General features: G+C 38.3%; 1 protein-coding gene across 2 annotated transcripts in view; it reads right to left on the reverse strand.

Moving 5' to 3' along the window:
* mbo (nuclear pore complex protein Nup88) overlaps window positions 1-15,040 on the reverse strand; it is a 58,162-nt gene that overhangs the window by 13,182 nt on the left and 29,940 nt on the right. Inside the window, exon 2 of one of the 2 annotated variants that reach the window (XM_015321695.2) lies at window positions 364-533. The exons of the other annotated variant lie outside the window; for it this stretch is intronic. Coding sequence (XP_015177181.1) covers window positions 364-533 — 170 coding nt within the window. The remainder of the gene's footprint in view (window positions 1-363; window positions 534-15,040) is intronic. 2 annotated transcript variants of the gene reach the window in all.

Here is a 15,040-nt window from a genome sequence, read left to right on the forward strand (position 1 = left end):
GAAGAGGCGGCATGTGTCCTTGATGAGGCGGTTAGTATTCAGCGGTGCTTTCTGGCCCTCGGAACTTTAGAAAACTAAGCGAGTAAAGCCACCTTAATTCCATAAGAGGGAGGCCAAAACGGGGTTGGTTTCGAGCGGCGTCATCGTAACATCCTCTTAATTACGGGATATTAGGAGGACGCCCATGAGAACTTAAGGAGATGAAGAAGAATAAGATGAGACGCGTTGAATTTCTTACCCATCTCCCATCAAACCGATTAACAATTTAATCTTTATCTTGGTGTCGATTTTTATTCATTTGTTATTGTTTTTAATTTAAACATCGAATTAGGTTTGATTGATTGAAATAAAACGTCTACTTACGCGCATAAAATGATTTCCTTTCCACCTTGAAACGCAGCATCTTTGCCCCAACGTTTTGGTAACTCAATGACGGCAATTCCCAGATTACCCCATATAGCAACTTGGGTGGCCGTTTCATTGATGGATATATTCAAAACCTCGAAGATTGGTGGATCTGTCGGTTGAAGGGTCTGAAACGGATCCAGAAGAAAAAAAAAAGGAAAAAAAAAGAGAACACCAACGTTAGAGTAAAAAAAGAGAGAAAAAAAATAAAGAAGATGGTTTGAGGAGATTAATCAAACAATTGATAATTGTTTAATAAATGGTAAATTCGGTAAAAGAGCACGTCAAGGGATTCCTTCGATCAGAGTTTCTTTGTTGTTGGTGTCTTTGGATATTCCAAAGTAAGAATATACTTATTACACACCCTCTTTTTCTGTTCACTCCACTGTACTCCTCTTTTTCCCTACCACCCCATCTTCTTTATTCCAGTCTCTTGCTGACGTTCCCGGTACGGATCGTCTATCGATTAAAAAACTTTATAATACGATCCCGTTTTTTCTCTTGTTTGTTTTCTGGTTTGATTTTTATCACAGTGAACGGTGCTGTGCTGTGCTGTGCTGTGCTGTGCTGTGCTGTGCTGTTGGGTATGGTGTGGTGTGGTATGGGTGGTGAATTGTAGTATGGTGTGCGGTGCTTCGGGAAATAGGCAGGTGCACGACGCAAAACGTTATCCACCCTCGCAAGGTACCCCTCACCCAACTAAACTCAACCCAACCCAACTTCTATAACCTATACCCCCATAACCAAAGTACAGCAACGCGATTCTTCTTCGGGCGTATTTTTTGTCCTCTTTCATCTTTAAGTTCATATCTTTTTCTTTCTTACTTTTGGCATAGCCGACCAAAGTTCGTCGCAACCCCCTCGATATTTAATTTCGAACTAAGTTCGAGCCAAGGAGAACATCATTACAAGGAAGGAAGGAAGGAAGGCAGGCATCCCCGTAGGTGGGGTATCGGCGCGTATCAAGAGGTAATTACTTTTTTTCCCAGAGGCTAGGCCATGGTTCTTTCCGTTCGAAATAGGAGGAGCTTGAAACAAGGGACTAGCGGGGAGGAGGAGGAAATAAGGAACATTCCGGATAAAAAAAAGGAAGGTGAAAGGTAAAAAGGAAAATAAGGGAAAATATCTTGAAGATAGATGAAGACTCTTTATCGATATAGGAAATACAAATTACCAGGGCTTATCACTTGAACGAAACAATGAGATAAAAGGGGGTTGATTTGATACTTCGAATAAATGATCAAGTCTTTAGAATTGAATGTCATGTTGTATATATATTGGTAATTCTAATTTTGTAATTTTATTAACAAACAAACCAGATGTAATCCTAAAAATGAAATGATTGCTGATATCTTTTAAATAAACATAGTATTATCTTGCATAATATAATTCAACAAAGAGTAACAAGTATGTGTTATTAAATAAGGAAAAAATGATTTTGACTATTAACAAATTCTGGACCCAATAAATAGGAATAATAAACACTTCACACCCCTTATACACCATAGAACACAAAGTAGTATATATTTGTCACTATTTCAGAAATAACAGGAGTACTTTGGTTAGACAAATTCTAAGTAGAAAGGGAGATAAAGCTAAAGCTTACGTTTCGACATCGACGAATGAAAGGTTCGTGCGTTTTAAAAGTTCTTTGCTCATTAAGACTAACTCCCTTGGGTCGGTTGATGGCATAACGTAACGAGTGAGTACCTTTTCTCTGAACTGAGGTCTTCTTCTTATTCTAGTTCTTCTTTTTCTTGTTCCTCTTATGTATTCCCTCTCGCTTCATCATCCCTCTTTCTCAGTAACGTTAACTTTCTACCATCTTCCTCTTCGTCAGACCGTTAGAAACACATTTATTAACGGGAGTTCACCTCGTAGCAAGCATAAGAGGATAAGAGAGCATCGTTTCTCTCACTTTCTTTAACTCACACCCCCACTAAACCCTCTCTTTCTCTTTTTCTTTTCTCTATCTACGAGAGCCCTCATTCACTTTGCCCGTTGTCCCGTCCCGTCTCGTCCCGTCCCGTTCCGCGTAGAAAAAGAAAAAAAGACGTCACATTGTCGACGCCTTATTAATCCAGTAGCGCGTAAAGACTACCCCCTTACTACTACTATTACTACTAGGGGGTGTGTTGATGTTGGTGATGGTGTGGTGGTGGTGGTGGTGCTTGCTCGTTCGCTCGTGCGGAGTCAGAGTCAGACTTGGCTAAAGTGTCGCGGGGGAAACGGGTCCTTTGAAGAAATTAAAAGAACAGAGGGTATAATGTGAACACATCCATTCCATCCTTCTCCCACTCCTACTCCTCTTACCCTTATCCTCCCTTTCCCTTCAATTCTCTCTCCTTAGACTTTTCTTTTTCACCATTCACCGTTTTACTCGCCTTCTGTCTCTTTATTTCGGTATTTCTTTTTCCTTTTCTTACTGTCTCTCTCCTTTCCTTTTGATTTTATTTTATTTTATTTTATTTTTTGTCCTCTTCTTTTTCTTTTTCGTTTTCTTTTTCTTTCTTCACAGTGCAAGGGCAGAACCATTAAGACCGTCGTCGTTCTACGTGCTTTCGTTAAGCACCAGTCGGATAGACATCTCTCGAGTCTTCCTTGTCACGGTTTCTTAAAATCCAAAGTATATACCTAACCACTTCTTCGTATTTTTCTTGATCTTTTTCTTACCTTACCTTACCTTACCTTACCTTACCTTACCGCTTGACACTCCATTTTAAAAACAGTTTGCCATTTCGTTTGATACATTCAATGTTTAAGTAACTCATCTAACAGATTTTTCTTATCTTTTAGTAGAACGTCATCATTGACGAACGGGATAACTTTTGATCTGAGTGAGTGAGATTAAAAGACTCGAGAAATGTTCACGTTGAAGTTGTTTTTTATTTTTCATTGCAAACGCAATCAGTGAATCTTATTCTAACCGAAAGATGTGTGACAGAAAAGAAGGAATAGGAAAACGGGGGGTGTTAAAATCTCGCATCGTTGCGTAGCTTTTATTCCTTTGAATCTTTCCTCCCTCTTAACTAACAGCCATAAATGGTGAGAAAACTTATGAGAGTAAGCTTTGTGTGTCTAATTTCTCTAAGGTCATGGAATGAATTAAATTTTAATGATAAGTACCATGGTAATATACGAGGGAAGAGAGTAGGGATAAGAAAGAAGGGGTGAGCAATGGAGAGAGTGGGAATGTGGGGTAGGTGGGGGATGGAATGGGGTTGGAATGGGAAAGAAGACATCGTCGTAAAACGGTAAGGCATATCCGGTGTTCTCGTATAAGGATGTAAGGCAAACGAGAATGTTAGGCAAATAATGCAAAGCAAAGCCCTGTTGAGATATTGTTGAACATTTGTCCATATTAAGGTGGTGTCAGCTCGCAATGTTCGCGATCTTTTGTCTAACCGTTGGGTAGTTCAGTGTCTTTCTCACCAACCCCCAACCCTCAACTCTTAACTCCCATTCCTCGTTCAGTTACCACCCATTCACCTATCCCTACTACCCCTTACCTTCTTCTTCTTCTTCTTCTTCTCATCTAAGTCAACGTATATATGAGTTTAGAGTATAGGTATGTTTTGAAATTATATAGCGTAACATCAGCCATCGTTAGTCAGCTTCTGGCATATTCTACTAACGTTAACTATGTGTACTTTGAGCACCCGTTACATCCCCATTCGTCAGCCGACCTCGGCATACGCGTAATTTCTCCGTGTTTCGCGTTGCGCACTTGGCTTCAAGTAATAATTTCCTCTACTCCTGACAGCTAAGGATTCAGAAAATTTTATTTAGAACTCGACAACAACAAAAAATGATTTATATGTTGTAAATTTATTTCACCCGTATGGTGACCGGGTGTTATTAAAGAATAGTCCCAATGTAGCTCATGCATGTCGTAAAAGGCGACTAAAATGGGCATATTACTAATTGACAATTTTCTTTTACAGTAATTCATCTAATTGAAGAATGCATCAGCTTTTTTTTCAAGGTTATTCGAATAATATTTGAATAATTTTTTTTATCTTAGAAATAAAACGGGCCAGATAGGACGACGAGGAAGGTGGATGACAACGGGGGAACACACCCGGTATACATGCAGTTTTCGGACAAAAAGGGTCGGAGTAGGAGTAGGAATAGGGGGTGGAGGGGGAAAGGGTGGAGGAAGCATGATGCTAGGTGGTCGGCGTCGGTGTAAATTTGCATTGAACGAAATGAGGCGCTATGGGGCATTCCAGTCCGAAGTTAATAGCTTCCCAACGATTAACTGTATCTCCCCACCCATCCTTTCTCTACAACTCCCCACTCTTCATTCCGCGACTTCCACACCCCTCTCGACCATTCCTTCTCTTCTCTATCTCTCTGTTTCTCTTTCTCATACAGTTTGGTGTCATGCTCGTTCACCCTAGCCGATCTCTCTTTCTCTTCAAAGCCACCATTCCCCTTCTTTACCTCTGTCGCACGCGCCAGAACGTACTTACCTATATCGTCCCTTCCTAATAATGTATGTTCACGAAGGTCGCGAAATAACTGACTTTGCTCGAACCTACAGGAAGTCAAAGAATCCACTAAAATTTATTCCCATAACAGGAAGAATTTTTTGATTTCCTAATATTCGACAGATGACGATTTTAAGATTTGAATGAGCTGTAAGTTTCTTTTTAATTAGGGGGCGGGAGGGTTAGGAAAGAATGGTTTAGGAATGAAGTTGATGTTTCGAAAAGCTTGGGTTGAGCCAATAGTTTCTAGGCGCGAGAAGGCGCCAACGTGGGGTTATACGGCATAATTTAGTGGACAGTTTGATATACAAACAATCTTTAATGAAATTCTTGGTGTTCATTAATAACGCATTACAGTCTCATGCAGCCAGTCGACGTCGGTGTCGGCGTCCCGGTAACTGGGAATCCTGTTCCGCACACTACCACCACTACCACTACCACCATTACAATTCCCTCTCTCTCTCTATTTTCCTCTTCATACTCTACTACAGTTCTCACTCCGTACCATCGACCGACACCCTTTATCGTTTCCACCCTTCCAACCCACCCCCTAGCTCACACTGCCTTTGTACAGGGACCCCACTTGCCAACGGAATGCACGACATGGCCTGGAGGCAGCACGCCTCTCTCTTTCTCTCTCTCTTTCTCTTTCTGTGCTTTTATCGAGCATCGATACGCAATTACCGCGATGCTTTTAATTGAATTCTTTAATCTCGACATTTTGTTACCTGTTTTATTATAAAAAAGAAATGTCAAGATTATAGATCGAATAAATGAGAATTACCGTATTCGTGTAAAGGGTATTATTATTATTTTGCATCGATAACAGAGTGTAATCCCCCAAACTGGGTTTATAAATGGTATAGTTCGTTGAGTTTTGTGGTTAATAAATCGATGTAATTAGGGGTGTGAGAGAATACACGAGCGACGAATGACAATCGAGTTTTGTATTAATGCCTGGCTGGCTGACTGACTGAACGGGCCGCACCCAGGGTCCCAGTGCGACTTCCACAGTAATGACCATCAGCCTGATCGTTCGTTTAATCAAGCAAGCCGCTAACGCGATTAACTTATTGCGTTGTTCCGTACACGTGAGCCTCGAATCAACGACAATAAAAAATAGAGGAAGAAAAAGAGAGAGAGAGAGAGAGAGAGAGAGAGAGAGAGAGAGTGATAGAGAGAAACGTAATTCCCATTATGAGTATTTCCTATCCCATTTTATTTTTCTTTTTCTTTATTTGCACGCATATTAGGTGTAACCCAAGTTGTCATAATAAGAAAAATTATATCTACGAATCATTGGGTGCGTTAGTTTTAAATGACATTTGAAAATAAATGAATTATTATTTCCTTTTTAGTTGATTGTCCGATAACATCAAAGTAATTAACATTTCGTGAGGAAGATTCTTTACGAGTATTGGTCAATGAGTTGAATATGGTTTCTGGTGTAATAATCTGGCGCCACTGTTTGATGAGTTAACATATTTTGAAGTATGAGAGACATATGTGGAAATGGGGGGATGTGGATTGGGGGGAAAGTCACATTTAATACTTTCATGTGAAAAGCAAACGTAGAAGGCGTGAATGTTAGCACGCATGAACGTATCACGCACATAAACGGGATAGCTCGCATCCGGTAAATGCTTCGCAAACTTCGTACAATGTAAAGATCGGTAGGTGGAGGTGGTGGTGGTGGTGGGCATAGCAATAGGAAGAAGACTATGCTGGACCCTCTCTAACGTGGACATTGTCCATCAACGATGAGGAAAATGATTGTAGTTGTGGTGGTGACCCAACAAGATAGAAGGAAACGCGGTTCGAAAGAGGGTAAAGAAGGGAAACTTGCTGCTGTTGGGATACCGGACTAGGACGATATAGAATTTTAATATAGTGCTTTACGAGCGCGATTGTCCTCCATTTTACGGGGCTTTATAGAGCGGCTATTTGAATTCTTAGATCTGCATACTTTGCGGAATTGCTTGGTGATGGTTGGTGATGCTGCTGGTGGTGGTGGTAGTAATGGGTGCAAGTACGTTGCGTTCTGAGAATCGTGAGACTAGCAAACCCCCATCAACGAACGGAGCGCATCTACTCTCGAGTAGATGTTCAAATACCTTGACCGTCTCCCTATATTACAGCTTAATAAAATAATATTCCTAGACACTTGCTATGATGAAAATTGAGAATGCGGTTGCATTCATATTTTTTTAATTTCTTTTATCTTTCCAGTTATTAATGAAATTCATTTTTTCTTTTCTCAATAATAATAAGTTGAAATATTTGTCATTTGAATGATTCTATCACAGGTTAGATTCTTCATGACATATAGATGACCCTATTATCAAAGTACAGGACTTGAGAGGTTGGTTATTGCGTCTGGTAAAGGACGTCCAGAATCCCATTTGATTATCATAGAATTCGAGTTTATTCGAACCCAATGGGTACAGTCTTATTAATTCTTTCATTCCGTCGCATTTGTCGAGCTTTGAACGTCACGTTTTGGTGATAATAGAAATATATATGTTAAAGAAATTTCTTGAAAAACCATTCACTATAGATAGATAGATAGATAGATAATGAAAATAATTATTAAAAATAAAATCTCAGATATATTTCAAAATGATGGTAAAAGGAGCTTCAATTGGTCTACCTTAATCAGACTAGGGGGAGCCCTTTTTAGGCATTTGTAATGATCCAAAGGCTAGTAGTACCCCGTACGAAGATACGCTTTTTCCTTTTCACTTGGTTTCACCATCCCTTACCTGGCTGTCTCTTTCTCTTTCTCATCGTCGGCGATATAAGCCGTATCAGTTATAATTTACAATGTTATGGCGATTTTATGTATATCTTGCCGCGGCCGTACTCTCACCCACCCCCTTTAGCCCAGTGAACGCCGAGAAGTATTATTTAAATTAAACGAGGCTAAACTAAGCGAAGCAGGGGTAAGGGTATCGAAGTGGCAGAGGAAAGAGAGAGGGAGAGAGAGAAAGGTGCCGCGGTGGTATGCAAATTATTATCGCGGGGCGATAATTTAAATGCATATTTCGCCTCCTATATCATTTTATTATTGCCAGCGAAGTTAAGTCGGTCCGTGGGCCAACATTTACGAGAACGATGGTGGTGGTTATGGTGGTGGTGGTGGTGGTGGTATGGCACTCTCACTTACTTGCCTTGCTAAGGGACGACGAAGTGGTGGTGGTTGGAAGGCTGGAGGATCGGAGGGAGGGAGGGAGGGAGGGAGGGGGTGTGAGTGTTGGTTACTTCGAATACACCCCTCCCCCACCCTAAAACCTACTCCCTTTCTCCTCACACTGTCTCTTTCCTTCTTCTTTACCCTTACCCTTACCCTCTCACACAACTCACCTACCCACCCTTCGGTTCCCTGTATTAGAAACGCTATCGAAGCGTTTTCTCCGCTATAATCCTCATTGTTACCGGCTCGAGGAGCATAATATTCTGTCGGGTAATGGCCAGCAGGGAGGATTAATACTGGGGAACTAATTGTACACCGTAGGAAGTGCCAGCTCATCCACCTTTGGCTTCCTTTGCTCGAGATATGTCCAGGGTTTCTTGATCGATGAACTTGTTACGGTTACTTTTTCGATGCGCCATGTTTCTTCGGTCTCTCTCTCTCTCTCTCTCTGTGTGTGTGTGTGGTGTAATCAAGTTATTACTTTCAACGAAATGTCTTATTCTTCTTCTTTTTATATTATCGTTGAGTTCCTTTATGCAAAGACAAATTGTTAGAAAGTACGGTACGATTATACAAACCGGAAATGGAATTTAAAGACGAGTATTTAGTTTGGTAAAAAAGAAAGAAAGAAAGAAAGAAAAAAAAACTACAAACGGGGTTGGAAAATTGTCGTGACTTAGAAATTCTACGGGGAAAAAGGATATAACACAACCACCGGGGACCGTGGTGTTCCGTTAGAGTTCGTTGCTGTTGTTGTTGTTGGTTGTTACTTTAGCGAATAGAAAGAGGACGCATTTAATCTCGATTTACATTTCACGGTAGGGAAAATCGTATAGGAACTGGGATAACCTGGTGGGTGACTGTTACTAAAGGGGGAGAACCGGAAGATACGCATTCGGACGATTTCAAGCCGTGCTTTTAAGAATCGGAGAAGTTTAGGAAGGAGTAACGGTAACAGGAACGCGCTAGGGGGTCGAAAGGACCAACCAACCAACCAACCACCACCACCACCACCACTACCAAGGACCAGTCACCAACACTAACATCACATACGCCCACGTTTCCCGGTCGTTCTTCTCGAAACGACGAAGAAGGGTTAAAACCTGCGGGGTAGTATTTTAATTCTCGACCGTTATCGCGCCGCCGTTGCCGTTGCTGGCTCGGGTCAGTAGCACCGAAAGATACATGTAAGTTGACCCCGCCCTCGAGACCTTTCTGGACGCTTATGAATATTAATTCCGCCCCATCTGTGAGCCACCTACTTCCCTATCCGAAAGCAAACCCGACAGGAACAAATTAGATCTTTCCTTCCATACATTTTCCCTTTTATTCGCACACGCGCGCTCCTGGCACTCCTCTTCAACCATCACGCGTTGTCCTCTTTTTATTTCTTTCTTTCTTTCTTTCATTCCTTTTTTTTATATGATGCTCTTTTGTTTCTTTATTTTTCACTCCTCATATCCTTGCCCACTGAAATCTGCTGGTTCTGACAGTTAAGCTAACGCTATGTCCATTCATTGCCAACACTCACTCACTTGTGATTTTTTTCATGATGTAAAATAATAAATACAGTAATCTTTAGTACATATACCAATTAATACAGATACTAGAAACAACAACTTTAAGCATTTTTGATGATAGGTTGAACAATCTTGAGTTTTGATTGAATTACCTGTAATTTTTTTGTAAGTGTAATTACATTCTGTCAAGTTTCAAAACTGTTCAACCTAAGCTTCAAAATTGTTCACGTGACTTTAGCACATTTGGTCTCACGTTTGTGTGATATACTACATGTATATCTAACTCGTTCGATAATAATCTCGCGATTAGTCGTAAGTAGGTACCTTTACGTGATAACAAAATACGTGAAAATGTGCATTTAGTACTCTCAGCTCGCACAAAGAGAAGTTTATCTCGGAAGTATCTTCTTTCGAATAACACAGGGACCCTTTTCTTCCTTATGCAAGCGCAACCAAACCACCAACCCTCTTTGATATTTTCATATTCAGATAGTTTCGAAGGAATGAATGGGAATAGTTGATTTCAAAAGGGGTGCGTGTTTCAAGGCCGTGTTTCCACACTTGTTATACACGTTCAGGTAAGATACATACCAATGTATGTATCGTCATGAATTTTCTTCTAACCGTTTGAAATTGTGAGCAGAAGGGTAGTACACGTTGGGACTACAAATAGATATAGTTTCGTTGAATCTGGCAATCTCATAGCTCGTAGAGAGGATGAATATAACCCAAGAGTTAAAACCGCAGCACGAATGTCGTATCTTAGAAGTACTCCTTCTCATTTCTAATCTAACATCACCACCCTTTACCTAACTCTCTCTCTCTCTCTCTCTCTCTCTCTCTTCTAAACCAAGCTCACATCATCCTCCCACTTTCTCGAGCCCACCCTTAAATGTAGAATCTTATTATCAGCCTAAGTTTCATTTCGAGATACAAGACCTGGAAATCCTTGTGAATTGTGGTAGACCATTGAAAGTAAGGGTATAAAATTGGTCTCGGTGCTTTTGAGAGACCCCCTTCCCCCCAAGAGAGAAGATTTCAACGACTTAGAACTACTGAACTAATTGCTACTGTTGAAAACTTAGATATCAGCATATTTTCTATGTTGAATTTTTGACTTACTTTGAGAGAGTTTATATTTTATACAAAGGTTTTTACTTTTATCTACTTTTATGGTTAATTATTATTATTATTATTATTATTATTACGGAATATTCTTCTTGTGTCCTTCGTTTTATCAATTTAAAGAAGAACTTTTCTCTTTCTCGATTCTTTTACGACGACAATTTCTCGTTGATATAACTTCGTTCGTTCAACGGGAAGAAGAACGTCATGTAAAAGTATATGTAACTCTTGCACTTTAAGAACTTCTTCATTCGTAGTTATCATCGTATATTTCTAGTTACGTAGTATAGTCCTTTCTCATACAGATACGAGAGAAAACCTTAACGTAGTATCACACGTTAGATCCTAGCCCAAGTGTGTGTATTTCGGTTTGCCTTAATGGATTTCGTTGTAATTGTAAAATATCTTCCGAGTTCTATACGCGCGTGTGTGTACATTTACGAGCGGACACGTGCGCACATCTTTTAAACACGACCTAGGCGTTCATTTTCTAACCTTGCTTTTAATAGATAACTTTCTAAGTTAACTTATTTCCCTTCAAGGAGTACAAATTTAGAAATGTGAGTGTTTAAAGAAAAATTTGGGTCAAAGTTATTGCACTGTTGGTAGCTGTTTAGACGTAAACTAAATTAGTAATTTGAATATTTTCATGATAGTAAGTTAAAAAGTATAAGTGACATTTTTGAACAAGATATTAGTAACATTAGTTTTCATGACTAATGTACGATAAGAGGTTAACTGATAAAACAGAAGACATTGATTCATCTGTTAGATTTGATGTCGTTGCAGGTAGCGAACGAAAATACGTGGAATGTTCTCGTTGCATCGTTGAAAAATCGTCGGGGTAGTAACGCATGACCCGTTAAGTATGGGCTCGACTGAAAAATAACCTGGCAAATTGAATGGAGGCGACACAACAGACTGTTGCTGGGGAAAAAGAGAGAGAGAGAGAGAGAGAAAGAGAATAAAAAAAGGGCGTATAGTATGGGAATAGGATGGTGGGGGTGGGAGGATGGGATTCTGATGGGTCCCGGAGTAAAATTTGGCTATGAAGAGGGTTGGGGAAGAGGGTGGAGGGAATAGGGGTAACGTTGGTGGAGACATTGTACTTGTCGGCCTACCCACATGACGAATATGGCTTTTGTAATTAGAAAATATGCTCTCGACTCCTATATGTCTCTCATATCGAAGATTTCGAAACTCCTACTACCTTTATCGTGAATTTTGCCTAGGTAAAAAAAATAGTGAACAACGCGTTAAAGTTGAAATTTGTTTATTTAACACGAGTTAGCTTTTTGCGTTAAATATTGTTATTATTATCAAATTATTTCTAACTATTTCCATTAATTAATTCATTCATTCATTTGAAACTAACGAATGAGCGTAGTGAGCGTAGTTTCAGTTGTGCAATAATAAATTCGATCTGTTAAAAAAAAAAAACGTTAGGAATGAGTTGTGAATAATGTTTAGGGATAAATAAATGAGAGAAAGGGGGTGGGTTAGAAGAGAAGTCAGTGAGGATTAAAGAGAGGTAACGTCAAACATTAAAACATAATGACTCTAGACAAGAATGTTAGCCCCCGAGCTACCCCACCAGTAGATGTGTGTGGATGTCGTGTTAGGTATAGGTGTAAGGGTAAAGTAGCTATTTGCCATATTATTACGCGCGTTTGATGCGACGTGTGGAAAGTATGCTAGTACTAGCTAACGCGTGCTTTCTCTTCCATTACTCTTCCTTGGGCTTGCTGAAGAAATGCTTCCCTTATACCCTGGACTAAGCACACGCTAACCTAATGGGACTCGATTTACAATATAAATTATCAGTGATACGTATTCCACCGTATACCATAGGAATATTCTTCCCTCACCCTACCCTTTTTCTCCTCCTATCTTGTGCTTTACTCTCTTCTGCTTTTCTTTGAAATTCCATACCAGTTACAAGAATAGTAGTAGTAGGTGGGTTGGGTAACTTTAACAGGAATGACGTCTCATGCTCTTTTACAAATACAGATTTTTAGGAATCCTACTACTTTTTCCCGAGTACACCAGGCCTGAAAAATATCTTCAGATATACAATATTTGTGAATAACGTTAAGGAAGGTAAAAATAAGGAATATTCAAGAATCAGATGAAAAATGATAACTCCTCACGTGTATTGGTTTATTTTTTTGGTTTGTTTCCCTATCTTCCTACTGCTTGTCTTATTATTTTATTTTTCACGTACGATGAGATGAAAGAAAAGAAAAGAAGGAGAGAAAGATTGAAAGATATTCACGTATTCTAGCCGATCAAATGGGCCAGAGGGTATCAGCCATTTGTCAAACTGTCGCGAAAAGAGAGTAGAAATTTCGTGAAAACAAATGGCCAGGCAATCGGAGTGGCTTCGTTGAATTGTCAAATCGAATTGGTAGTTTGCATTATCATATTCTCAATTTTACCTAGCGACGGGATTCTATTATTACTACGATATAGTTGTAAAAAAAGAGAATAGAAAAGTTAGAGTTAATGCGTCAATAAGTTATGCGAGTTATACGCAGGATGCGCCATTATAGTGGCTCTCGTGATGCCATCTTCCAATACTACGCACCATTATAGTTGCTTTCGCGAATAATATCTTTTAAAATATATTTTATACTTCATTTTATTATTAATTATTAAAGTTAAAGTATATGTTTATTATTTGTTTAAAAACAAAAATTATAATTTACAAGTAATTCTTGTTGTACAGAGAAACAACAAACCGTACAAATTTTAGTTGTGTCTAAGTGGTTAATTGAATTGATAAATCTTGTGAATAATATATTCTATTGTTTATAATTAATAGAATTAATTGTTTAGGATTTGATTTCAATCGTTAAGGAACTTTGTTAAAGATACGAAATAAGTTTTACGGAAATAACTAGATGAGTACTGTACTGAGATCATCGTATAACGTAATAAATAGTAGCCATTCATAAAAACAGGAACAGGGAGAACGTTAACTTCTGCCAGGAATGGCGTCCTGTGTATCCCAACGGATGCGATACTACTACCCAATGTTTTTTGCTATCGATAATAAATTACCCATTGCGATATTTCTTATTGTTAGCGGGGTGCTACCGACTGCGTCTGAGGGCTTTGATCGGTATGTTCAGATATATATATATATATATAATTCAAGTATATAAAAGCTCAGTGTCGCAGTCGTTAATCAAACATATATACATATACCTAGAACGAGCCTGTTTCAGTTTTCCCCAATGCTAAAATTTTCTTATCAATCCTAACTACTCCCCCTTTTTTTGCACCCTTCCCACCTTTTTTCTTTTTTTTTTTTTCAGGGACAATACTCTTTTCCTTTTTGTGATATAAAGTTCTACTTTAATATTATTTTTGTTTTTATTGATTAATTTATTATTTTTTTTTTAGATAAATTGCATATGTAAAAGAATAAAAATAATTTTTGTTATATTTTAAATACAAGTTTTGCTTTATAAAATTAAAAAAAAAAAAAAAAATATTGAACGTAGGATAAATTACAACTTAAAAAATAACTGCTGCATTTTCCGAGTCATAAAAATCGGATATTAGAAAAATAATTCAGGATAATTTAAATTGAGTCGTAGATCTCATTCTGATTTGCTATAAAAACATTATTATTATTATTATTATTATTATTATTACATCACACAAATACTTAACTTTTTTTTTTTTTTAATAAAATATATCTTTTCTGGCTTGGTAAATGCTGCGTTAAAAAAAAAAAAAAAGGAGAAGTAAAAAAGTAATAAGATATAAATTATATACAGATAGGTAATATAATTTAAATTACGTATCCCTCCGTTCGATATCTCACTAACGTGGGAGGGGGGTGGAATGGGAGGAGGAGGAAGAGGAGAAGGGTGGAAGATCGTTGGGAAAAACGCGAGTCGTAAAATTCAAATCAGTTGGTGTTACTCGTTTCTCGTATAATCGCGAAGATTGCCATTCGAACGAATGATTGGCTGTCGACTGGAATTAATATCCACTGTTACGATGATAAATATAAATTTTTTTATTTTTTTTTTTATATTTTTTTTTTTTTTTGGGGGGGAACACACGCGTTATCGCATAAAACTACTACTGGGTGTCATCAATATTTATGCATCGAATAAAAGAATAGAAATTTATTACTCAAATGCAAAAAGTTTTACAAACTTGGTTGATACTTTTTCTTATCTATTAGAAAATTAAACAAAACAATAATAATAATAATAATAATAATAAAAAAAGCAGTCATAAATTAATTGCATAAATTTCTATTCGTGTATCAGTTATTTCTTTAA

This window comes from Polistes dominula, unplaced genomic scaffold (assembly GCF_049000335.1).
Source record: "Polistes dominula isolate Pdom_NZ unplaced genomic scaffold, Pdom_raw_medaka contig_78, whole genome shotgun sequence".
Classification (NCBI taxonomy): Eukaryota; Metazoa; Arthropoda; class Insecta; order Hymenoptera; family Vespidae; genus Polistes; species Polistes dominula.